At 42.9% G+C, this 27986-nt stretch overlaps 1 protein-coding gene across 1 annotated transcript in view; it reads left to right on the top strand.

Annotated features, from left to right (window-relative positions):
- The window catches only part of PHEX (phosphate regulating endopeptidase X-linked), a 331765-nt gene that overhangs the window by 82085 nt on the left and 221694 nt on the right, over positions 1-27986 (top strand). Inside the window, exon 3 of the mRNA XM_077480708.1 lies at positions 26759-26920. Coding sequence (XP_077336834.1) covers positions 26759-26920 — 162 coding nt within the window. The remainder of the gene's footprint in view (positions 1-26758; positions 26921-27986) is intronic.

Below are 27986 nucleotides of genomic sequence, written 5' to 3'. Positions count from 1 at the left end.
TTGCATTGGTGTCATTTGTGACTGTAATAACTGTTAGGGCAGTTAGGGTTAGCCCCCTTTAGTTCTAGGGTACCCCCCTAACCCCCCCAATAAAGGTTTAACCCCATGATCACCCCCCGTCGCCAGTGTCACTAAGGCTGGGTTCACATTGCAGCGGTTTATGAGAACGGATGTGATTCGCACCGCACTGCAGTGCAAATCACATCCGATCTCTGTGCGATTCGAGTTCAGCCATACAGATAGTATGGCTGAATTCGCATCGCACCCGCCGCACCCACCACACCCACCGCAAACTCGCACGGGACCCTTTTTTTGGTCCGCAGCAGAATCGGATCGCATGGGTGTTCACACCATGCGATCCAATTCCTGTCCGAGTTTGCAGATCGCACTGCAATATGCGAACTGGTCTGGGGGTGTCATTAACATTTCACTGACACTCCCAGCAGTTCGCATAGGGCAGTGTGATGCGGGAACCCGCCCTGGATTCGTGGCGTTCCCGCATCGCTCCAGTGTGAACCCAGCCTAATAAGCCATCGTTTTTCTGATCGCTGTATTAGTGTCACAGGTGACGCTAGTTAGGCAGGTAGGTATTTAGGTTCGCCGCAGCTTTTTATAGCGCCAGGGACCCCCATATACTACCGCATAAATCCCCCTGATTGCCCCCTCGTTAACCCTTTCACCAGTGGTCACCATATAACTGTTACAGGTGACGCTGGTTGGTTAGTTATTTTTTTATAGTTTCAGGGCACCCGCCATTTATTACCTAATAAAGGTTTAACCCCCTGATCACCTGGCGGGTGATATAAGTTTGAGGGTCAGATAAGGTCTGCGTCGCCCCAGGCAGCGCCAGGTTAGTGCCAGTACCGCTAACACCCACGCACAAAGCATACACCTCCCTTAGTAATATAGTATCTGATCAGATCTATATTAGCGTCACCAGCAGTTTAGGTTTCCCAAAACGCATTGTTAGCGGGATCAGCCCAGATACCTGCTAGCACCTGCGTTTAGCCCCTCCGCCAAGCCCAGCCCAGCCCACCCAAGTGCAGTATCGATCGATCACTGTCACTTACAAAACACAACACACATAACTGCAGCGTTCGCAGAGTCAGGCCTGATCCCTGCGATCGCTAACAGTTTTTTTTGTAGCGTTTTGATACAGTCGCTGACAGCCTAGGTGCTTTTTTACCTGTGAGTCTCACTAGTGTACCCCTAAATTTAGGGGTGTCTACTTTCCAAAATGGGGTCATTTTGGGGGGGGGGGGGTTTGTGCCATCTTGGCATTTTATGGCCTTCAAAACCGCGATAGGTAGTGAGGAGTAAAATCAAAAATTTACACCCTTAGAAATTCTGAAGGCAGTGCTTGGTTTTCGGGGCCCCGTACGCGGCTAGGCTCCCAAAAAATCCCACACATGTGGTATCCCTGTACTCAGGAGAAGTAGCAGAATTTATTTTGGGGTGTCATTTCACATATGCCCATGGCATGTGTGAGCAATATATCATTTAGTGACAACTTTGTTAAAAAAAAAAAAAGTTTGTAATATTCCCGCAACTTGTGGCAAAATATAAAATATTCCATGGACTCAACATGCCTCTCAGCAAATAGCTTGGGGTGTCTACTTTCTAAAATGGGGTCATTTGTGGGGGTTTTGTCCCATCTTGGCATTTTATGGCCTTCAAAACTGTAATAGGTAGTGAGGAGTGAAGTCAAAAATTTACGCCCATAGAAAGCCTGAAGGCGGTGCTTGGTTTTCGGGGCCCCGTACGCGGCTAGGCTCCCAAAAAGTCCCACATATGTGGTATCCCCGTACTCAGGAGAAGCAGCAGAATTTATTTTGGGGTGTCATTTCACATATGCCCATAGCATGTGTGAGCAATATATCATTAAGTGACATCTTTGTGAAAAAAATAAATAAATAAATAAAAGTTTGTAATTTTCCCGCAACTTGTGGCAAAATATAAAATATTCCATGGACTTAACATACCTCTCAGCAAATAGCTTGGGGTGTCTACTTTCTAAAATGGGGTCATTTGTGGGTGTTTTGTGCCATCTTGGCATTTTATGGCCTTCAAAACTGTAATAGGTAGTGAGGAGTGAAGTCAAAAATGTACGCCCTTAGAAAGCCTGAAGGCGGTGCTTGGTTTTCGGGGCCCCGTACGCGGCTAGGCTCCCAAAAAGTCCCACATATGTGGTATCCCCGTACTCAGGAGAAGCAGCAGAATTTATTTTGGGGTGTCATTTCACATATGCCCATAGCATGTGAGCAATATATCATTTAGTGACAACTTTGTTAAAAAAAAAAAAGTTTGTAATATTCCCGCAACTTGTGGCAAAATATAAAATATTCCATGGACTCAACATGCCTCTCAGCAAATAGCTTGGGGTGTCTACTTTCTAAAATGGGGTCATTTGTGGGGGTTTTGTGCCATCTTGGCATTTTATGGCCTTCAAAACTGTAATAGGTAGTGAGGAGTGAAATTACAAATGTATGCCCTTAGAAATCCTGAAGGCGGTGCTTGGTTTTCGGGGTCCTGTACGCGGCTAGGCTTCCAAAAAGTCTCCCCGTACTCAGGAGAAGCAGCAGAATGTATTTTGGGGTACAATTCCACATATAACCATGGCATGTGTGAGCAATATATCATTTAGTGACAACTTTGTGTAAAAAAAAAAAATATTTTTTTTTTGTCATTATTCAATCACTTGAGGCAAAAAAATAAAATATTCAATGGGCTCAACATGCCTCTTTTCAATTTCCTTAGGGTGTCTACTTTCCAAAATGGGGTCATTTGGGGGGGTTTTGTACTGCCCTGCCATTTTAGCACCTCAAGAAATGATATAGGCAGTCATGAACTAAAAGCTGCGTAAATTCCAGAAAACGTACCTTAGTTTGTAGATGTGACAACTTTTGCGCAAACCAATAAATATACAGTTATTGACTTTTTTTTTACCAAAGACATGTGGCTGAATACATGTTGGCCTAAATGTATGACTAAAATTGAGTTTATTGGATTTTTCTAATAACAAAAAGTAGAAAATATCATTTTTTTTCAAAATTTGCGGTCTTTTTACGTTTATATCGCAAAAAATAAAAATCGCAGAGTCAGTCAAATACCTTTAAAAGAAAGCTCTATTTGTGGGAAAAAAAGGACGCAAATTTTGTTTGGGTACAACATTGCATGACCGCGCAATTACCAGTTAAAGCAGCGCAGTGCCATATTGTAAAAAGACCTCTGGTCAGTGACCCGCAAAATGGTCCGGTCTGAAAGTCGTTAAACAATCCATGTTAATTCCAGGTTGTGAGGCAACAAAACACAAAAAATGGGGGTGAATACTTTTGCAAGGCACTGTATATGGATAAAAAAGAGATTTACGTGCTCTCCATTAAACAACTTCATCCTGTACCCTTACCCATTCAAACAGGGGGGTTGGGATCTGTGCCTCCTTGTTAAAAGGGTCTTCCAGATTTGGATAAGCCCCCAGCCTGCAGACCTCCACAACCACCATGCAAGGGTGTGGTTCAGGAGGGGGGGGGGGCGCTTGCTCGTCCCTGGCCTGCTGTGGCTGTTTGCATGGATAAGGGCCTGGTAGGGATTTTGGGGGGATACCCAAGCAATTTTTACATTTTGGCATGGAGTTCCCCTTAATAGACATGTGCATTTGTTTTCGTCCGAATGCATTTTCGTCCAAATTTCAGCTATTTTCGTTTTGACAAACGATAACGAAAGCACAAAATCTGAAAAATGAAAGATCCGACATAAATAAATGCGTTATTTTCGTTTTCATTGTTACAACAGTTCGATATAGAATAGGAGATTCGACGTGACTCTGACAATAACAATCTGTGTCTATAGAACCTGTGGTCAAATGTGCCTAACCTTACCTCTATTAGTCCAAGATTATATAGAGAAAATATTCGACAGCGAAAAAAGATTTGACAGAGAGAAAAGATTCTGCAAGTTACTGTCCTAAAAAGTGTTTGGGGACCTGGGTCCTGCCCCAGGGGACATGTATCAATGCAAAAAAAAGTTTTAAAAACTGCAGTTTTTTCGGGAGCAGTGATTTTAATAACGATTAAAGTGAAACAATAAAAGTGTAATATTCCTTTAAATTTTGTACGGGGGGGGGGGGGGGGGGGGTGTCTATAGTATGCCTGTGAAGGGGCACATGTTTCTGGTGCTTAGAACTGTCCCTGCACAAAGTGTCATTTATGCAGGAAAAAAAGTCCTTTAAAATCACTCGCAGCTATTATGAATTGTCGGCTCCGTAATACAGAGAACATTCATTGAAAGTCATTGATAAAAAATAAAAATAAAAAAGCGTGGGGGTCCCCCAAATTCAATTATCAGGCCCTTCGGGTCTGGTATGGATATTAAGGGGAACCCTGCGTCAAATTTAAAAAAAAATTGACGTGGGGTTCCCCCTAAATATCCATTCCAGACCCTTTATCCGAGCATGCAACCTGGCAGGCCGCAGGAAAAGAGGGGGGACGAGAGAGCGGCCCCCTCCCTCCTGAACCGTACCAGGCCACATGCCCTCAACATTGGGAGGATGCTTTGGGGGTCTGTGACCCCTCAAAGCACCTTGTCCCCATGTTGATGAGGACAAGGGCCTCATCCCCACAACCCTGGCCGGTGGTTGTGGGGGTCTGCGGGCGGGGGGGCTTATCAGAATCTGGAAGCCCCCTTTAACAAGGGGACCCCCAGATCCCGCCCCCCCGTTTGAAATGGTAAGGGGGTACAAAAGTACCCTTACCATTTCACAAAGAAAGTGTAAAAAATAGTTAAATAAGACAAACCCACTTTTGAAAAATTCCTTTATTAACCACTTGCCGACCAGCGCACGCCAATGTACGTCGACAGAATGGCATGGGCAGGCAAATGGGCGTACATGTACGTCCCTTTAAATTTGCCGCCCTGCCATCGGGAGCCCGACGCCGCCGGCGCGCTCCCGCGCTGGTGGGGACCCCCGTGAGTCTGGTTGCGGGGCATACCCGCGATCGTCTCCATTCTGCCTAGCAACTAGCCTAGCAACTAGTGACGCTGATCTCTGCTCCATGTGATTGGAGCAGAGATCAGTGTTCACTAAATGAAAGCCCAACCCCCCCACAGTTAGTAACACACCCCTAGGAACACTTAACCCCTACACTGCCACCCACTGGTTAACCCCTTCACTGCCAGTGTCATTTACACAGGAATCACTGCATTTATATAGCAGTGATTACTGTATAAATGACAATGGTCCCAAAAATGTGTCAAAAATGTCCGATGGGTCCCCCACAATGTCACAGTCACAATAAAAATCGCTGATCGCCGCCATTACTAGTAAAAAAAAAATTATAAAAAATTATTAATAAAAATGCTATAAAACTATCCCTATTTTGTAAACGCTATATCTTTTGCGCAAACCAATCAATAATCGCTTATTGTGATTTTTTTACCAAAAATATGTAGAAGAATAGGTATCCGCCTAAACTGAGGGAAAAAAATGTTTTTTTATATATTTTTGGGGGATATTTATTATAACAAAAAGTAAAAAATAATGAATTTTTTTCAAAATTGTCGCTCTAGTTTTGTTTATAGCGCAAAAAATAAAAACCGCAGGGGTGATCAAATACCACCAAAAGAAAGCTCTATTTGTGGGAAAAAAAGGACGTCAATTTTGTTTGGGAGCCACGTCGCACGACCGCGCAATTGTCAGTTAAAGTGATGCAGTGCCGAATCGCAAAAAGTGGTCTGGTCTTTGACCAGCAAATTGGTCCGGTCTGAAAGTGGTTAAATATAAAAAAAAATTATTCCAGCGGTGGTAATCCACTCTTGCTATCCAGTGACGGATGATCATCTCTCCGGGGTCCAGCGATGGCTCATCTGAATCAGCACAGTGAATCCATCCATCTTCTGTCTCCACTGAGGAGACACTGCGGGGATTCCGGCGGCCTGACGTTTGTTATATGCGGAGGGCGGGGCCACCCGTCACCTTACCCCGCCCCCTCTGACGCAAGGGGAAACTCGGGCTTCCTTGTGACGTATGGGTGACCCCGCACCCCTCTGAAGTAACACAGGCAGGTTTCTGTTACATCAGAGGGGGGGAGTAAAGATGTGCTGTGCTGAGCTCCACTGGAGCAATCCTTGCTGGGGCCAGCTATGTAGCTGAATCCATTCAAAGTGTCTTTTTAGGCCAAATTGAATGGTACCTGGGCCTTGTGGTGGAAGAAATGAGGTTTAGCCGGTAACGCTTCTCTTTTTAGATAGCTGGACCCGGGGATCCAGTACTTTGTTTTTTCTCCACCATAAAGCTTCCTGGTGGGGTCTTTTACGTGTCCAGGAGTGTGGATCCCCCCCCCCAAAAAGGGGCCCCAGTTCCTGAAGGTTTTTAAATGGAGCCCACCGTGAGGGATGAAGATTGGGTCTGTTGGTTTTACCACAGAAATCCCTGCGGCTGGAAAGGTAAGTGGAGATTTCTAAGGAATTTTTTTAAAGTTTCTTATGAGTTGTCTCCTTTAAAAAGTAAATGTTGTCATGCCTAAAAGTCACCACTGGGGGCTTTATAGAGCATGCACCTTGTCATGCTTTCCTGAAAGATCACGCTGTGTCAGCAGAAGCTTCAGATTCCCTCTGGCTATCAGCCCGGGCAGGTAAGATTGAGGGGGATTTTCTTCCAAAAAAACACCCCCTACCTGGACAAGCTTTCCCCCTCTCCCTGGATAGGGGCAGGGCTGTCTTTAATACTGATTGGACCCTGGGTGTGATGTGATGGAGGGGGCGGGGATTAGTGCAGCGTTGGCGTGCGGCAACGTCCAGCACAGGAGTATGTTTTAAAAGCTCAATTTTTTGCTGGCTGCAGCTGTCGGAGGAAAACAAAAGCAAAAAAGGGCATGTAAGAGGTTTGGCAACACAGGCATTCCCTTGGCACATTTACTAAAAGCATTAGGTTGAGCATTAATAGCAGTGGCAGTTGCTGGACTATTTGCTCAAGCAGTGGATGCAATTTCTTCTGGCAGTACCTCTGCATTTGTGCATCTGGTTATGGTCAGAAGGGGAGGTAGAAACACCCCAAAAAAGGGCTCAAGAGGGACTCCTTCAACTCAAAAATGCTTAAACTCATCTCTACAATGGCATCCTCCCCTGAGAGATCTGAAGTGGCTGGTCAGTGTGAGCCATCAGGGCTATCAGGTGTTGCAACTGTCCAACACTGCAGCCCCTGTCTGTGTTACTGAAGAGATTTTTTCCTCAACCATATTAGGATTGCAGCAGAGGTTAGCAGCTTTAATCGGATCCCAGAGTGGGACTAAGTGCGATAGGTCCTCTTCTGAGGGGTCAAATGAGTGAGGATCAGGCTCACAATCTGAAAGATTGATGATCCAATCTCTTACTGAATTGGTCCGCTCCACATTTTTGCTACAGTCGGTTGACAGCCCTGCGCTGAGGAAGTCCCGCCTACGGACCTAATGTGTACGAAGGGTCAGGTGTTACGCATGACGTCACCCGCGGCCATTACATTGGATTGATACACATTGTAACTTGGATGCTTAGCACTTGGCTTGGAGTGCGATATTTTGTAAGTGCAATTCCGTTCATTTTATACTATTAAAGATGCAACGCAGAGAGCATTAGATCGTAGGTTCTTTTTTACATATGGCTTTTTGAAACTTCGGATTCCGATATTACTATGATACGAGGACCTGTTGGCTTCACCGTTCGCTCACTGCATAGTGATTTGCACTAGACAGAAGGTTGCAAGATTTGTGGGTTTTACCGTTCGTTTACTGCATAGTGACCTTTAATAGGTCGAAGGTTGGAGGTGAGAGGCCATCCATTTATGTGGTGAAGGGATTACTGAATATCAGACCTATTAATCTATATCTAGCCACTTGCACCTTTTTGGATTGTCTCCCATAGATTATGGACATTTAATATTTTTTGTGCAGCACTGTTTATGTTTTTAGTTATTTGAGGGATTGATTGAATTTACCTTGAGTGTCTGCTTGCATTAACATTTATTGTTATATATATATTAGTGCTGAATATTTTATTTATATTCCGGTATTCCATCCTACCTTACAAATGCTAAATTTAATGGTTTGGAGACCCACATTCTGAAGAGGCATGGGCTGTCAGGGTCAGTGGTATCTACCTTGGTTAATGCAAGAAATCCGGCCTCCAGAATCATATATTATAGAGTCTGGAAGGCATATGTCTCCTGGTGTGAAGTATGTCACAGGTAGAATCCTTGACTTTCCGCAAATGGGGTTAGAAATAAAGCTGGCCTTGAGTACTATCAAAGGCCAGGTCTCGGCCTTATCGGTATTGTTTCAGTGAACACTTGCTTTGCATTCTTTGGTTTGTAGCTTTATTCAGGGGGTAACCTGGCTTAATCCTCTGGTTAGGTCACATCTGAACCCTTGGGACTTGAATTTAGTTATGTCAGCATTACAGAAACAGCCTTTTGAGCAGATACAACATATTCCTATTTTGACAATGAAACTAGTTTTTCTGGTAGCCATATCTTCTGCAAGAAGGGTATCAGAGTTGGCTGCTCTTTCTTGTAAGGAGCCATATTTAATTATTCACAAGGATAAGATAGTATTGTGTCCTCATCCTAACTTTCTACTGAAGTCAAGTTTTCATTTAAACCAGGATATTGTTCTACCTTCGTTTTTTCCAGAACCCGGTTCTTCGGAAGAAGAGTCGCTACATTCTCTTGATGTGGTGAGAGCAGTCAAAGTCTACTTGAAGGCGACTGCTCAGATTTGAAAAATGTATGTTTTGTTTGTATTGCCTGAAGGTCCAAAAAGAGGACAGGCAGCATCGAAATCTACTTTTTCTAAATGGATTCGACAAGTAATTGTTCAAGCTAATGGTTTAAAGAGAAAGATTTCACCTTTTCAAATCAAAGCGGACTCCACAAGGGGTGTTAGTGGTTCGTGGGCAGTGCATCACCAAGTCTCCATGACTCCAATCTGCAATGCCGCAACTTGGTCTTCAGTCCATACATTTACCAGATTCTGTCACGTGGATATAAAAAGTCACGAGGATATCGCCTTTGGGCGTAATGTGCTGCAGGCAGCAGTATAAGTCCTCTGATCTTATAGTGCCCTACTTTTGTTGTGTCTCCCCCCCTTCAGTTGGCATTGCTTTGGGACATTCCACATAGTAATTACTATGGCTCTGTGTTCCCCGTGATGTACAATTAAGAAACTAGGATTTTTATAATGGCTTACCTGTAATCCTTTTCTTTGAAGTACATCACGGGACACAGAGGTCCCTCCCCTCTTTCTGGTATATATGTGTATTGCTTTGCTACAAAAACTGAGGTACTCCCAGTAGTGGGAGGGGTTATATAGGGAGTGGACTTCCTGTCTTAGAGTGTGCCAGTGTCCATCACCTGAAGGTGGCTTATAACCCACAGAGTAATTACTATGTCACTGTGTCCCCTGGTGTACTTCAAAGAAAAGGATTTTACAGGTAAGCTGTAAGGTATTTTTTTTTAAATAAAGCATTGAAGTTGTTAAACGAAGAGCACTTAGATCTCTTCTTTCAACCATATATTCGTGGTATATTGTGATGGAGATTTAGATATCCAGTTCCAGCTACTTTACCCTATTGAAGGACCAGCGCTGTTGACCGCATGTTAGGTCAGGGGTCCATTATAACAGGTAAGCAAAATGATTTTGTTGGAGATGGAGGGACTGTCAGTGTACATCTGTACCTCGAGATTCATCTTTTTTCCCCACATGTGTATACTCTCACCAGTAGTTTTCTGTCACTTGTTGTTCACCACCCTACTTGTGGACTATATCATCTGTCTACATGACCCATTGATTTCATGCGCTGCACTTATTTTTGTATATATCATTATGCACATGGCATGCTGCTGGCACTCTAAAGAATGGTGGAAGCGTGAGAGAGCTATGGACTCCTTTGGGGATAAAGGCTTTAGATTTTTCACTAGTTGTGGTGGCCATATTGCAGTGCCCATGGATTTCATATGCTGGTTATATATTCAAATTGACAAGTGAGTGCATCATTGGCTGTTTTTACTATGTTTTATGTATAAACAATGTTACACTATGTGAGTTCTGTTTCATTTTTGGTTCCTCTGTTACATCATGATGCTAAGTATGTAACAGAGGTCTAGAATGCTAGAGCTCTTATGGGGTACACGATATGATGGTCTTTTCTTGCCATTGATAACTTCTTGCTTCCTTTGACCTAGCTATAATTTGGAGGTCAAAGCTAGCAGTGATTGTGGTTTTGATGGGTAATAGATCACTTGGTTGATTGCATGGATTGGATATATAAAGAAGATTTTTTTCACATATTTTTGTCACATATTACAATTGAGACTCTTTTTTCACATTGATTATAGTGCTGTTCATTGTATAATATACAGTACTCCTATAAAATGCACATCAGTTACTTAGTACTAAGAACTCCTAGATAGTAAACTATAATGCCGCGTACACACGGCCGGACTGTCCGAAAGAAAAGGTCTGACGGTCTTCCCGACAGAGTTCCCGACGGACTTTCCATGGAGTTACGACAGACTTCCGAATGAACGGACTTGCCCACACATGAACGGACCAAAGTCCGTTCATTTTGAACGTGATGATGTACAACGGGATTAGAAAAGGAAGTTCAATAGCCAGTAGCCAATAGCTGCCCTTGTGTCGTATTTGGTCTGTTGGACCAGCATACAGACAAACGGTTTTCCCTATAGAAATTTATTCCGTCAGACAGATTTGAAACATGTTCTATTTCTAGGTCCGTCAGAATTTTTTAAGAAAAAAGTTAGATGAAGCCCACACACAATCGTAATATCAGATGGAATGATTCCATCATGCCTTTTCTGCCAGAATATTTGGTCATGTGTATGCGGCATAAGAGAGATAAGATTAAATAGGGTTTTAATAAAACATAATTTCTTTATTTGTTGCTAATTTAAATGTAAATCTACATATACTGCAGACATTCCTAATACCAATAAAAGAAGCATACAGACTTCTGGACCATACCAACAGAATAAGATGCATTCAAGTATAATCAAAATGCTGTGTGTGCCCCTTTTTACACTTTTGTATGCAAAATGTTCAAATGCTGCAAAATTGCGGAAAGAAGGAATAACCCATCCATGCAGATAAAAAAAAAGTTCCCACCTTTTTCACTTATATAAGCTATTGCACTGTAAAATGTTACATACGTAAAACTTCTATCTAAAACAAACTGCAGATAGTATGCATTGCATAGAACACCCTATAAGAGCACCTTGCTCCATCTTTAGAAAGGTGCTTCCACATGTAAACACCAACCGTAGTATTCATAATCCTTGATAATGTATAGACGAGTTCCTTATAAATCCTTTTAATGCTTTCAAAGGCAATCAGCCTAACAAGGCAATTTTCTTCCTAAGGCATATATGAGTACAGATATGATATTGTATGCAAATGTTGCTTTGCACCGGGTATTATCATACCTCATAAACGATTCAACTGAAAATCAAACAACATATGTAATATATGACCACCTCATAAGTTCATGTTGCTTAATGTTTCACAAGAATGTTTTGAATATGTACACATGCAGCAGTGCAAGTTGTAATCATTTGTACCAAGTGGAGATTCTCATCATCCAGATATAGGGGCTACTTCTAGAATGTAGTAAGTGAACAGAGCAGAACTCCTGTCTAAAGATAATATACAATGCATACAGTATAGAACTGTTCACAATGCAACATCTATTCACTACAAAGTTCCATAAAGGCTAGAAAGATGCCTAATGTTTGACACAGGAAAGCACTTGAATGCAATTAACTTATTAAATCAATAAGCAGCACATGAAAATATAGCCAAGCTTGTGGAAAAAAGTCCACATGGCAAAATGCCGCCCCTAAATTGATGTGCTTCTGCATAAAAATGGCATCCAATTTATAAAGAACTATCCAAATATATATTAACTGTTGTATGTACAAACTGAGTAAATCTTAGCAGCCTTTTTTCAGACACCATCTTTAGGGTAAAAAACATTATTTTATGTAGAGGAAATTGTATCATACACAAGGGGGGCATATGAGAGTAGAGCCCAGGAGTCACCCAATGGCTTCTTCAGAGCAGAGTGTGGTTGTTCCAAGCAACTAGCCAATAAAAACAACGTATGGCTTGAACATTGTAGACAAAAAAACAAAAAACAAAAAACTGCTGAGTTCCTGCAAGCACCGTGTGAATATCCTGTCTCCTTCCGCTTGTACTGTGTGCATCTCAGTCAGCCCCGTGACACAGGAAATGGCGGAAAAACCACACCGGTATGCATGCTTGTGGTGTGCCAGTGGTTTCAGAATAGACAAAAGGAATTTATATATAATGAATAGATCACCAAAAAGTTTCCTTTTAACAGACTACCATTTTTATAATGAGAAGAAAAATACGAATTGTAACAAATATAATTTATTGAACATTGAAATGTTAAACTAAATGAAATCTCTACCACAATATTGAGCCACATTTAGCAACCTATTCTAGAAAAAAAATCAGGCATAGCTTATGGGGTTTTTTAACCCTGGGAATTATTGACTTGTAGCCAGTAAATCTAGTAAATCAATATAATTTCATGCTAAAGTGAGATTTTATGGAAATTCCTAACTTGTGTATTTTGATATACCCTATTATCAGCACAAAAGGTCAATCTGAGTGTCTTTGTAATTGCTCACCCATGTGGTGAGCAACTGTAGACTTGAAGTTACCCAATGCAACATCCAAAATATGGTTAAATGTATCTTTATTAAGATTTCACATATATTAATATGTAGACATAACACCATCACCACAACACCAATTGCCATATTAAGTATAAGGTCAGTGCAGATATCTGTAACAGTAAATGGTGTACTCTGGTGGTTTACAAACAGAAAAAGGATAAGCGGGGCATACAGTGCAATTGGTATAATAGAGAAAGAAACTATCAGGAAGCAAAAAAAAAAGAAAATTTTTGTAAACAATGAGCAGTTTGCATTACAGCTTTATCAAATGTGCACATTTTAAAGCTGAAGTTCAAGAAAAAAATATATTTATTCAAAAATATTCCTCAATAGCCACTAAGCAAATAAATTCACTTTGTGTTCACCAAATACCTTTAAAAACCCAGATCTTAGCTACCTGCAGAATACTACGGGGGGGGGGGGGGGTACAAAACCTGCCACCCTGCACATGGAAACAGATCAGAGTGATTATTTTTTGTTCCAGAAAGATCCTGAGTAGAAGCAAAGTTACATACTGGATTACTTCAACAATCTGAAAGAAATACACAAAGGACACCAAGGTTCACGTGAGCATACCCATGCCTCCTGTATATAGACAACATTTGCTTATCTCCAGAGTTCAGCTTTAACTGACATTTTGTTTTACCAACAGAATGTCTGCCGCATTCGCATTTGATAAAATATTTTACACCCTCTACATTGCAGTATGACACATTATTGTCATAATAACTCATCCATTAGGTAGGTCAATGAGTGGATTAGAGGTAAGATGTGAGCAAAGAGAACAGTTCCCACATCTATATGTGCATACAGTATGGTTTCACAACATGGCATTACAGTAGACCATTTATAATAACTGAAAATGATTTTATCTTTTAAAAATGTAACTTGTTGAAAGGTCAGAGATGGACTGGGTGCAATACATTTAGAAATGAATGTGCCCCTCTGCAGCCAATGCCACTGCTTTCTCAAGCTTGCTCAGGAAAAGATGGTAACTAATTGAATTACACAACCTTGCATGAATGTCAAATCCTGTTTTTGCTTTCTAGGAATCAGTCTATTACTGCCAGAGGCCACAACCCTTTCATTTGCCTTTATACAATGTTTGTTTGTTTTGGATGGCTTTCAAGTAGATCCATTTTTCTTTTCAAATCCAAAATGTTCATAATGTCTAGAGACCCTCAAATGATGTACAACCAGAATATTGTATACAACTAATGTGTTCATGCTCTGTAGAGTAGTGTTCTCAGCTGGGGGTGGAACAATTACCATCAGGATCCTTGTGGATATTTCTTTCTCAATAAAACTTAGGGTAAATTGCATGTATTATCATTAAGAGACCCAACACATTTCTGAATAATACAGTTGTATTTAAAAAAAAAAAAATGTTGTCTATGTACCCGTGGCAGGACAGAATGTAGCACACATACACAGATAGAACCTATCATCAAACAACTCTCTCTCTCCCACCTTTCCAGGTACAGGTGCGCATAATATGGGGCACATGTATTCCCCATTGCCACAGCCTGCACCTGGTGGAAATAGGTACCAGCAAAAAAAATATATTATTTATCATGATCTTAACAACACCAAAAATCTGTCTTGATTATGTTGGGTAGTATTACATTTGTTTAAAAGCTGTTAAACCACTGACACCCCAAGTTCTTGAGAAATGGATGAATATAATGTTTCTGTGATCAGTGACACTAGAATTGTGTCAGTTGGTAGTGTTACATCTTGTAATATTCTAAAAAGATGTGGCGTGTCTAGTATAAAGGATAAGAATGTCTCTACATGCTCTTGTAAAATGTAACATAAAAAATGATCTTTTCAGCCAAGGAACTATTTCCAAATATGATAGGTCTCTCAGGGGATCATTGATATGATATTCTTGTGCACTTTTAGAAGAGCATCAAATGTTGCTATTATCAAATTAACCACTTTAAGCTATTATGTCTTAGTAATTGTCCCATTGGTGACTGCATCATCTATCATCTAGAAAAGGTCTCGTTGTAACCCATCCATTCCTTCTGGAATTAGTTTTGTAACAATCCTTATTCTTTTCAATGTATTAACTACAAGGGCAATAAAGCCTGCCAAGCTGGTATTCGTGGAAATTAGGGGAAAGATGTAAAGGAACATTTACTGTAAATCTTGCTTGCTTTATTATAGCAAGAGCCTCAGGCAATGTCAATATCTTCCATATTTCCTTCATCCTACAATTCTAATAAATTCTGTATTCTTTCCTACACAGTTGATCCTGATGTTCAGTTAGGCCTCCCAGAGAGAGTTTTTTTTTCTTAGCTGTAAGACCTTCAGAACTTTTTTGTGCTTAAAGAGATTAATATCTCAAATTTGTCTACAGTCCTTTCCTCCTCTTTCTATCTGGATGGTGATTCTGAAGATAGATTAACCATTTGATTTTGCATGCTTAATTCTGTTTGTATAAAAATAGTCTTGGCTTTTCTTTTTGTATTTTGCTGAATTCGCATTTAAAGGGTTTCAGGGAAAGGGTAGGGGGTACCCAAAGGGGGAAATTCCACTACTGTCTTCAAAGTTTTGATGTTGGCATCCTATGGAAAGTTCTGAAATGTATGAGATGATATTTGCGATCCATGAAACAAAACTCCATCTTCAGTCAAAGAGGGTGGAGTGTCACATTGTGAAATATTAGTTGTGTAATCTCTGTCTCACTCTTCATGTGTTTGAATAGCTGTCAGTGTATGTTTTTGAGTATTGTGTTTAAGAACATCTGATAATGTTTACCACTACAATAAATATGCATATTTCTGTCTCATCTTTTATTTTTAGTGAAATAATGTTCAGATTCTGGTGCAGCTGATGAATTGTCTGTGTTCCTTTGGATATGGGACATAATAACTCAAATTAAAAGGTGTCAAAAATGTCCCATCTTTATGCTTTGCTCTTCTCTCACAATTTTACATAGCAACAGCTTATATAATGCCACGTACACACGATCAAACAATCCGGTGGAAAAGTCCGGCGGACTCAAGTCCGCCGGACAATCCCCCCATGTGTAGCGTCCGGCGGACTTTTTTTACCCAAAAGTACGGCGGACTTAGAAAGTAGTTTTGCACTCCAATCTTTCCGTCGGACTCGCATTTCAGCGGACAATCCGGCTGTGTGTATGCCAGTCCGCCGTACTTTTGGAACAAACTGACTTTTCCCGCCCGGAGAAAAGTCCGCTCATTTTGAGCGCGTCTCCATGTAGCCGGGGTCAGCAAAGGAGGCATCTGGTATGGACTTAAAGGGGAACCCCAACGCCGAAAAAATCGGCGTGGGGGTCCCCATCAGACCCTTGTCCGAGCACGCTACCCGGCCGGCCAGGAAAGAGGGGGACGAGCGAGCGGCTCCCCCCTCCTGAGCCGTACCAGGCCGCGTGCCCTCAACATGGGGGGGTGCCTTGGGGAAGGGGGGGCCGCGCGGCCCCTCCACCCCAAAGCACCTTGTCCCCATGTTGATGAGGACAAGGGTCTCTTCCCGACAACCCTGGCCGTTGGTTGTTGGGGTCTGCGGGTGGGGGGCTTATCGGAATCCGGGAGCCTCCTTTAATAAGGGGGCCTCCGGATCCCGGTCTCCCACCCTATGTGAATGAGTATGGGGTACAATGTACCCCTACCCATTCACCTGTAAATAATAGTAAAAAAAAACACAACACGCAAGGGTTAAAATTGTTTATTGCACAGCTCCGGGTGTCTTCTGTCTGTCTTCGGGGGTCTTCTCGCCAGACTCCTCCGCTATCTTCTGCTAGCTCTTTTGCTAGCGGAGGAGCCCGGCTTTCTTCTTTGCCGCCACCCTCTTCTTCCGACTACGGGGGTCTTGTCCCCCTCTTCAGTTCTTCTTGCCGGGTCACCGCGCCATCTTCTAGCTCTTTTACAGGCGGAGGCCCGGTCTTCTGTCGCCGCCGTCGACCTCTTCTGTTCTTCTCTTCTTCTCTTCAGATGTTGCCTCGTCACTCTCTCTGCTCACAATGACCAGGACACGGCGCGCGGCGACTTATATAGGGACATCACCGGATGATGTCCCCGCCCAGTATTATGTCACAGTCCCAGCATCCTCTGGGTACATTGTACCCCATACTCATTCACATAGGGTGGGGGGCCGGTATCCGGGGGCCCCCTTATTAAAGGGGGCTCCCGGATTCCGATAAGCCCCCCGCCCGCAGACCCCGACAACCAATGGCCAGGGTTGTCGGAAAGAGGCCCTTGTCCTCATCAACATGGGGACAAGGTGCTTTGGGGTCGGGGAGCCGCACGGCCCCCCTTCCCCAAGGCACCCCCCATGTTGAGGGCACGTGGTCTGGTACGGCTCAGGAGGGGGGACTGCTCGCTCGTCCCCCCTTTCCTGGCTGGCCGGGTAGCGTGCTCGGACAAGGGTCTGATGTGGATTTTTTCGGCGTTGGGGTTCCCTTTTAAGTCCATACCAGGTGACGGGGCCAGCGACGCCTCTTTCGCTGGCCCCGGCTACCTAGAGACGCGCTGAAAATGAGCGGACTTTCCTCCGCATGTGTGGGCGACTCCGTTCATTTCAAAGGTACGGTGGATAGTCCGGCGGACTTAGTGCGCCGCATTAGTCTGCTGAAAAAGTGCCGTGTGTGGGCAAGTAGCACGTTCGGAAAGTCCGGCGGACAGTGTGGCGGGAAGTCTGCCAGACTAAGTCCGCCGGATAGTTGGCTACGTGTGTACGCATAAGTGAACAAAAGCAATCATATTTGTATGGGTCAACCCAGGGCTCGACATAACCCGGGCGCCAGGTCGCATTTGCGACTAGAATTAGTGACCTGGCTCCTGGGGCAGCACAGCTGGGGGTATCCTGTCTCCGTGGACCCCCCGGCCGGTAATTGAGCCCCCGGCTTTGAGGCCTTTTGTGATCCTATGGTTCCTTCTGGAATCTGGCGCCCTCTTGTGGTGGCCGTCGAATTACAACCAGCAATGCTAATGGAACTATCTCCTTCCCTTTACTTAGAACCCCTAAACTATATATATATATATATATATATATATATATATATATATATATATATATATATATAACATTTTTTTTCCCTTTTATTCTAAAAACCCTAGAGAGTAAAATGGTGGTCGTTGCAATACTGTTTGTCACACCATATTTGCACAGCGGACTTACAAGCGCACTTTTTTGGGGGGAAAAATAATTTATTTAATAAAAAAAATAAGACAACAGTAAAGTTAGCCCAATTTTTTTTATATTGTGAAAGATAATGTTACGCCGAGTAAATCGATACCCAACATGTCATGCTTAAAAATTGCGCCCGCTCATGGAATGGCGACAAACCTTTACCCTTTAAAATCTCCATAGGCGACGTTTAAAAAAAAATTCTACAGGTTGCACATTTTGAGTTACAGAGAAGGTCTAGGGCTAGAATTATTGCTCTCACTCTACTGATCACGGCGATACCTCACATGTGTGGTTTGAACATCGCTTTCATATATGCGTTCGCTTCTGCACGCAAGCTTGGCGGGACAGGGCGCATTTGAAAAAAAATTTTTTTTCTTATTTTAACTTTTATTTTTATTTTTTTCACTGTTCTTTTAAAAAAAAATGTGTGTCACTTTTATTCCTAATATAAGGAATGCAAAAATCCCTTGTAATAGAAAAAAGTATGACAGGTCCTCTTATATATGAGATCTGGGGTCAGAGAGACCTCACTAAAATGCAATAAAAAAAAAAAATCGTCATTTAAAAAAAATAAAACAAATAAAATGTCCCTCTAAGAGCTATGGGCAATGACTTGGAGACGGGGGGGGGGGGGGGGGGGCGGCGCTATCTTCCCCTCACTCGTCTCCATGTCAGACCAGGGACAGGTCCAGATCGCCGTCACGGACCTGGCTCCTAACTTTTTTAGCTGGCTCCTAGATTCCAAGCAAATTTGTCAACCCCTGGGTCAACCCCTCTTTCTGCAATTTTTCAATTAATAAACTTTTTTGCATATAAAAGTGCGAATGGCCCACATACAACATTTTGGTCTCATCAATAAGCATCTTACCGGTAGTCCAGGAAACTTTACTCTTCTTTTATACACATTGGGGATACACAAATTTGACTTTAGATTTATAGCAATAAAGGTATTATATTTTAATAGTGCTGTACTTTGAACTTATAACCCTATTCAACTTTATTTCTCTTATACTTTAACTTCAGTGATAGTGGTCGTAAGCATCTCCACAAGCAGTCATAATGTCCCAGGTGAAGTCACTGTCATTCCATGCAATGGCAATGAGTGCATAAGCAGCAATTGTGATGTATTATTATCATACCCTAATTAAATCACTGCCATGCCATCCCATGCACAGTACACACTTTTACATTGTGATACACACATATTTTTAATATACACACTATACTGTAGCTTTACTCTGCCTGTACAACAAGGGAGGGAGTGAATTAATGGCAAGGAACAGCAGCCACTGTCTCTTTTGCCGCGTACACACAATCAAACAATTGGGTGGAAAAATCTGGCAAACTCAAGTCCGCCGGACAATCCCCCCGTGTGTACACTCCGGCATACTTTTTTGACCCGAAAGTACGGCGGACTTAGAAAGTAGTTTTGCACTCCAATCTTCCCGCCGGACTCGCATTTCGGCGGACAATCCGGCTGTGCGTATGCCAGTCCGCTGTACTTTTGAAATGAACGGACTTTTCCCGCCCGGAGAAAAGTCTGCTCATTTCGAGCGGGTCTCCAGGTAGGCGGGGCCCGCGAAGGAGACGTCGCTGGCCCCGCCACCTGGTATGGACTTAAAGGGGAACCCCAACGCTGAAAAAAATTGGCGTGGGGGTCCCCCCCAGGTCCAATAAGGGGACCCCGGATACCGGCTCCCCACCCTATGTGAATGAGTATGGGGTACAATGTACCCCTACCCATTCACCTGTAAAATAAAGTACAAAAAAAAACACAACACATAAAATAGTTTATTGCACAGCTCCGGGGGGTCTTCTCGCCGTCCAGCTCTTTTGCTAGCGGAGGAGCCCGGCTTTCTTCCTCGCCACGGCCTCTTCTTCCGACTTCGGGGGTCTTGTCCCCCTCTTCGGTTCTTCTGCCGGGCCACCGTGCCTTCTTATAGCTCTTTTACAGGCGTTGGCTGGTCTTCTGTCGCCGTCGCCGCTGCCTTCCGTTCTTCTTCTTCTTCTCCTTCTTCTCCTGGAGATGTTGACTCGACGCTCTCTCCGGCCGCAATGCCAGGGACGCGCTGTGCGGCGACTTATATAGGGACAAGGGGTTGGGTCATCGGTTGATGTCGCATGGTGACCCCGCCCCCTTACGATGTCACAGTCCCGGAGGATGCTGGGACTGTCGCCATGTGACATCAACCCATGTGACATCAACCGATGACCCCGCCCCTTGTCCCTATATAAGTCGCCGCACAGCGCGTCCCTGGCATTTAGTGATGGGAAGTCCGGATCTTTAAAGTGAATCGGTTTATTTCGAACTGCTCACTGAAATTAACCGATTCAATGAATCGATTCTTCGGTTCTTCGGTTCACTTGCTGAGTCTAATGACAAGCAAGTAAACCGAAGCTCTGATTCAATCATATTAAATGAGTAGAATCAGAAGACTGATTCATACAGAAGGTTGCCAGGCCCTGGGGACATTTACTTTGATTTAGTTCATCGGCGCAGAGCACAAGCCTATTGTTGTCACATTAGCTCGGTGTCATGAATTTTGGTGACACACAAACAGCTGTGTTAGGCTGGGTTCACACTTGTGCGATGCGGGAACCCTGCGATTCCACTATGGGTTCCTGCATCGCACCAGACTCGCACAACAGTTCACAACAACATATGCGAACTGCTGGGGAGTGTCATACAATATTAATGACACCCCCATTTCAGCTCGCATGTCGCACTGCAAAGTGTCAGTTTGGATATGAATCGGATCGCATGGGTGCCATGCGATCCGATTCTGGTGTGGACCAAAAAAAGGGTCCTATGCGAGTTTAGTCCGAATGCGATACGATTTCAGCCATACTATCTGGAGGGCTGAAATCGCATTGCACGCACATCGCCTGTGATTTGCACTGCAGTGCAAATCGCATGCGATTTTGCACTATGCAGCAGTGTGAACTGGCCCTGAGCCTAGGTTTCCGCAAATTTGATGGATAGCAATGTTACCTGTGAAGTTGCCCCAAAATGCAGTTCACATGCACACAAACCCCGCTTTTCATTTAGGCTCTGTTTCCACTTGTGCAACTTGTCCTGCAACTTGGGACCTCAAAGTTGCATGACAAGAAGTACCCGATTTCCAATGAGTACCATTCATATCTGTGCGACTTCAAGTCACAGCGACTTCAAAGTAGTCCCTGCACTACTTTGGTCCCATTTTAATGTGACTTGAGGTCCATAAACCTCCAGAATACACAGGTATTGCTTCAAGTCGCGACAGAATCATGCAACTTTCAGGCTTTTCAGGCTAACGCAGCCTGAAAGTTGCACAATTCTGCCGCAATTTTGATATGACTTTAAAGCAATGCCTGTGTATTCCGGAGGTCTATTGATCTCAAGTTGCATCAAAGTGGGACCAAAGTAGTGCAGGGACTACTTTGAAGTCGCACAGATACGAATAATACTCATTGGAAATCATAGAGTACAAAGTCGCAGGACAAGTTGCACAAGTGGAAATGGATCCTAAATGAAAAGTGGGTTTTTGTGCATGTGAACTGCATTTTGATGGGCCAACTTCACAGTTAACATTGCTAGCCATCAGATTTACCCGTAGCCTTTACAGCGCAAGCGCAGGAATGATGATCAGATTTTACTACCACTACCATGGGCGAAGTACCCCTGGTAGTAAAATTCAATCGTTAAGGCTATTTTCACACTTGTGCGACTTGAAAGTCAAGTGCTTTTGCCATGATTTTTGCCAGGACTTGAAGCAATGTCTGTGTAATCTGGAGGTCTCTGCCACAAGTCGCATTAAAATTGGACAAAAGTAGTACAAAAACTACTTTGAAGTCGCACAGATATGAACTGAACTTGTTGGAAATCATGGGGTATGACTTGTCATGTGACTTTGCAGTCTCAAGTCGCAGGACAAGTCGCACGAGTGTGAAAGGGCCTTAGGCTGTCCATACCACCTGATCACTGCTGCTACCTCATTGGTTTAGTGTATTGTTTTACTGGTGGTGACTTGTGGTTTGTTCAGTGTGTTCTAAAAACTGATATGATTCTTTAACTCGGTAACTTGTAGGATTCTTTAACTCGGTAACTTGTACGATTCTTTAACTCGGTGTACTGTGTACTGTGTACTCCTGGCTCTTGTTTTAAAGTGGTTGTAAACCCTTACAAACCACTTTGACCTACAGGTAAGCCTAGATTAAGGCTTACCTGTAGGTCCAAGAAATATCTCCTAAACCTATACGGTTTAGGAGATATTTGCCCGAAGACAGGCACTGCTGTCTATGGCGCATGCGCCGTAGACAGCGGCGCGCAGGCACACTGAGCGCGGCATTTCCAACAACGAATGACAGCGATGGAGCTGTGAGACCCCACAGAAAATATGGATGCACCGGACTACAGGGGACAGCGGTGACTTTGCTGGCTCCTGTGTCAGGTAAGTGACACATAATGAACTACTATGCGATGCATAGTAGTCCATTATGCTTTGCCTTTGCAGCGAATGAAAGAGGAAGTAAACCCATCAGGGTTTACTTCCTCTTTAAGTTTGTATCCAGTTCCTGAGTGTCACTGTGCTTTGAGTCAGCTGATTGGTTGCAGGGAGGGGCCGAGCTCTCTCACTCTAGGATCATATTACCAGGCCTACTCTGCTATGTACTGAGTGCATAGTGAACTGTTTCAAACGAATCAGTTCACTCAGATGAATCGATTCATCCAGTTCACTGAAAATAATCGATTCAAAAGAACGATTCGTTCATGAACTGGACATCACTACTGGCATTGCGGCCGGAGAGAGCGTCGAGTCAACATCTCCAGGAGAAGAAGGAGAAGAAGAACGGAAGGCAGCAGCGGCGGCGGCGGCAGTGACAGAAGAACCGAAGAGGGGGACAAGACCCCCAAAGTCGGAAGAAGAGGCCGCGGCGAGGAAGAAAGCCGGGCTACTCCGCTAGCAAAAGAGCTAGAAGAAGATAGCGGAGGAGTCTGGCGAGAAGACCCCCGAAGACGGAAGACCCCTGGAGCTGTGCAATAAACTATTTTATCTTGTGTGTTGTGTTTTTTTTGTACTTTATTTTACAGGTGAATGGGTAAGGGTTCATTGTACCCCATACTCATTCACATAGGGTGGGGGCCGGTATCTGGGGGCCCCCTTATTAAAGGGGGCTCCCGGATTCCGATAAGCCCCCCGCCCGCAGACCCCGACAACAAACGGCCAGGGTTGTCGGGAAGTGGCCCTTGTCCTCATCAACATGGGGACAAGGTGCTTTGGGGTGGGGGGGGCCGCGCGGCCCCCCCTTCCCCAAGGCACCCCCCATGTTGAGGGCACGTGGCCTGGTACGGCTCGGAGGGGGGGGGGGGCGCTCGCTCGTCCCCCCCTTTCCCCCTTTCCTGGTCGGCCGGGTAGCGTGCTCGGACAAGGGTCTGATGTGGACCTGGGGGGGACCCCCACGCCGATTTTTTTCGGCGTTGGGGTTCCCCTTTAAGTCCATACCAGGTGGCGGGGCCAGCGACGTCTCCTTCGCGGGCCCCGCCTACCTGGAGACGCGCTCGAAATTACGTTTCCTCCGCGTGTGTGGGCGAGTCCGTTAATTTCAAAAGTAGGGCGGATAGTACGGCGGACTTAGTCGCCGTATTAGTCCGCTGAAAAAGTGCCGTGTGTGGGCAAGTAGCCCGTTCGGAAAGTCCGACGGACAATCTGGCGGGAAGTCCACCAGACTAAGTCCATCGGATAGTCGGCTACGTGTGTACGCGGCATTTCACTGACATCACCTTCAGACGGAAACGTTAATACCAGACAGGACTGGCATGCCTCCCATAGCCTGTCATTCGCACAGCATCACAAAATAGATTATAAACTCATGGAGCATATTTATTTATTTTAATTACAGCTGATTCTTGAAATAATAATTTCCTTTTTTTAATAAGAATTGATTAAAAAAATACCTAAAGACCAAACTTTTTTTTAATAGAGTATGAAATGGTTAAACCACTGTCCAAATGTTTCCCCATTGGAAAGATTTTCTTTCACATCCTGTCTTTGAGACACATCAGGAAGTGAGAAGAAATCCCTTCAAAGTAATCAAAATCCCCCTCTAAATTTTCACTGCAGCAACTGTCCTCATTTCCCTTCTAATTTTGTTCTGAAAATAACTCAAAATGTTGAATTTCTCCTGACTTCTAGTGCTGGTGACAATGCTCACCAGGACACACTCTGTATATAGGGTGAACCTCCACAGTTTGGACAAAGGCAACAATTAAAATTGGGCAGAGGCTAAATAGCTTTAAATACATCTTCAATTATATAAAACGTGATTATAGATTATCCTTCAGAAAATGAAATGATTGTGATGTACATTGTGGGAAGATATACACTGTGGAAATGATATCTAATGCATGTATACTGTCTGCATGCAATAGTACCTGACATTTCTGCAACAATCTTAGCTGCGAAGCCTACGGTATTTTGTAAAATATGCTGTCTGGAAATCCTGTAATAATAATATATGTGAGCTTCTGACTTCATCCTGTCTCTGGCATCTTGAACACACTGACTGTTATTACTATTCTGACCCACCTGTGTAGAAATATTGATCAGCTCCATTGATTGAGAACCCTCATGACACTGCTGCTCTCTCTCCAGCTCACTGTAACATCAATTTTATATCCTGGAAAAACAAAGCAAAACTGTTCAATTCTAGTCCCTTGTGATACACTCCCATCCTCTACATTTATCAAAGATGTTTGCTGAAAAGCAAACAGTGATGTCCCCTATGAGGATAAGTCACAATGCCTTCATGTGTTGAAGAAAACGAGGAGACATGCCAGTACCACTACATACCAGTTTCATTACAAAAATATTTATCTGGTGTTATATTTCATATCATACATTTAACTTTTAGTATTTCCAGTGATTATTTAATTCATATTTATAAAAAAAAAAATCTGGACTTTTAAGTGGGGATTACCATCCATTTCAGATGCCTACATTCACAATTTTTATTGCACTGTACTAAGATTAATATATGTGGACATAGTCTAAGCCAGCCAGTGATGGCGAACCTTGGCACCCCAAATGTTTTGGAACTACATTTCCCATGGTGCTCAACTACACTGCACAGTGCATCAACATCATGGGAAATGTAGTTCCAAAACATCTGGGATGCCAAGGTTCACCATCACTGGTCTAAGGAGAGGAAATTGGTGTGTATATTACAATATTCCAACAGCTTTAAAAATCTTATTGTCTGTAGACTGTTATTAGTGCCCATTAATGAAGGGAATAAATTGGCCCAGACTGGATGGATCTGCTTCCTTGGGCTTCAGGGTCATTCAGGTGTGGGTAGTATTCTTTCTGGGTGATCATTTTCTAAAATGGCTGCTTGCTATAGTTTTAGCACAGTAGTTCTTGGCCTACGGCTTTAGATGCAGAGAATAAGCTGACGTAAAAGAATAAATGCCTGCAACCTCTGACCTATCCCAACATATTTAGACACCAACCCTTAACCCTTTAAGTATTTGAAACTTGGTGCCAGACATTTGGGCATTTAACATTTATCCATCCTTCTTAACCTTAACATCTAACTCTAAACATTGACTATTAACATATAATCTAAACCTAATATTTAACCCTAATGGTGCTGTGCAGGTCTCCTGCAGGCTGTCAGTGAAGAATCAATGAACTATCAGAGCCTTCAACAGCGCCATGGTAGTTCATTGAGAATTACAAGCCGTCAGCCACATAGGATGTCAGTACTTGTAGTTCATTCCTTCACAGAACTCTGTGAATGAATGGCACGGCCATAGGGATGGAGCCCCACATGGCCGTGTTGTCACAGAGAGGGCTTGGGTTGCCGAGCAGCTGCAGCAGCGGGAACATGTTCCTAAAGGTGAACTTATCCTTTAAATTTAGTAGATAAATGTCCTATAAGTTTTAATGCTAACTGGTCCACTAAAAAGTATATTCCTCACTTTACAACCTACCTGTTTAATGACCGTTCAGCCTTATGACCAGCTCTCTGACCAGTAGGTATTGTATGTTGTATGAGAACTTTGATAGTGGAAACAGCTGTAAATGGTGCAAAGGTGACATTAAAACAATATCTAAAGATGGTTGACACAAACCCTCTACCAGTCCAGTATGCTTAAAATGTTGATAAGGAACTTCTCCTCACATAGTGACCAATTCACTTAGTGCTTTTTTCTTTAGTGACAGGGGATTTGACTGGCATTAAGAGAGCTTTAACAAAGTCTGTCCGAAGCCTTGTTTTGAAGCATGTGTAAACCAGCCCTTAATGACCAAGTCATAAGAATGGTAATTGGACAAAAAAGTAATATCTTCTTGCATATTGAAATTATAAAATGAATGCATACACTATGCAGAGTGATATATCGTCATATTATAAAATGTCAGTTTTGCATTCCATGTTATTTTTGGGCCTGCGATAAGCCCTTATAACCTAAATTATGCTTACTCAAGTCTACTCCAGTCTACTTATGCATGCCAAACTCTTAACTTTATTACTATAGTCATCTGTATGTCAGGCAATTACAGTGAGATGAACCACTGCTGATACAATCATAAAACCAATTTAAGGATACTCTATCTAGATATAGAATTATTGTTAGCTACAGATGACCCCTGGAACTTGCAATAAAAGAAAGAGAGTAATGATATAATGCAAACACTGAGCTCCTAGGCAGGAAACACAACTATAGACATTATATATATATATATATATATATATATATATATATATATATATATATATATATATATATATATATTGTCCATGTATTCAATTAGAACATGTTTAAGTACTGAATTTAAGATTTCCCTTGTTTTTCTTTTTTTTTTTCTATAGCTGCTGGTATACGGAACAAGATTAACCTTTCTGTAGATCCCTGTGACAATTTTTTCCAGTATGCCTGTGGTGGTTGGATAGAAAATAATCCAATTCCTGATGACCAATCAAATTATGGAATCTACCCATGGCTAAGGAATAATGTTGATCTTAAAATTAAAGGTGTGTATTTGCTCATTTTAATTAAATGACATGTTTGTGCCTAAAAGGGAATGAAGGGGAAATGCTTAGATGTCACTTGTCTAGGGTGAAACAATACTGAAAATCCTTCTCAATTGGGGGTGTTGGGAATGCCTAACAGACAAAGAATTATTTCCTGATCTGATTGTAAACACATTAATTGGAAAAAAAACATACTTAAGCCCCATATACACTATCTTATTTTCTGCTGATTTTTTCCTTCAGATTTACCAAAACCATATAATATGAGGTCAAACCTTAGGAGTTTCAATTTGTATGCAATCAGGCAGGCCCTTGCACTACATGGTTTTGGTAAATCCGAAGACAAAAATCAGCAGAAAATCTGATAGTGTCTATGGGCCTTAAGGAAACCTTACTCCCAGATACACACCAACAGTGAAGGTCTGATTGTAAGAAATAGATATCAAGAGCAAGAAAACTGGTCGACACATATCAGATACTAATCTTTTATGTTTTCATTACATTTTCAGAGTCTGTCTGGGAATTTTGTAAAGAAAATACAGTTCTGTATTCAATAATACATAGTTAAATGCAAGCAGCATAAGTATCTGAGTTAGAGTCCTTTTGCAGTCCCAGTAGAGCAGGGCTTAGATTGGGAGAGGAAGAAGCAGCACAAGAAGCCAGTCAGTTGTGTCACAGTGCTCATGTGCTAACAAGAATCATACTGACAGGAGAAGAGAACAAAGTGACAGAGAGATAAACCCATCAGTGTACTTATCATCCTTTCACTTTCCAGCCCAAGGCTGAGGGCTGTACAGGTTACTTAACTACAGCACAGAAAAATCAGGTCTCCTTCCCTGCTAGATGGAGCTGTGCTGTGTGATAGAGCTGTGTAATTCTCAAAACTGAGAAATAGAAAATCCTATGGCAGGTAAAATAACCCCCATATATGCAGTGTATTTAAGTTTTGTGCTGTCCTAGGCCTGACTAAAGACATGCACCCCTTAATTTAAATATGGTACACCCCTTCCTGTCAATGCCACACCCCTTCCTGCTTAAGACCCACCCCACCATCTGTAAACCATAC

Source organism: Lithobates pipiens, unplaced genomic scaffold, assembly GCF_037356315.1.
Source record: "Lithobates pipiens isolate NorthernLeopardFrog02 unplaced genomic scaffold, aLitPip1_a1.2 Scaffold_16, whole genome shotgun sequence".
NCBI classification, from domain to species: domain Eukaryota; kingdom Metazoa; phylum Chordata; class Amphibia; order Anura; family Ranidae; genus Lithobates; species Lithobates pipiens.
Note: the sequence above shows the minus strand (reverse complement) of the source record. Positions and strands in the feature narration are given on the sequence as shown.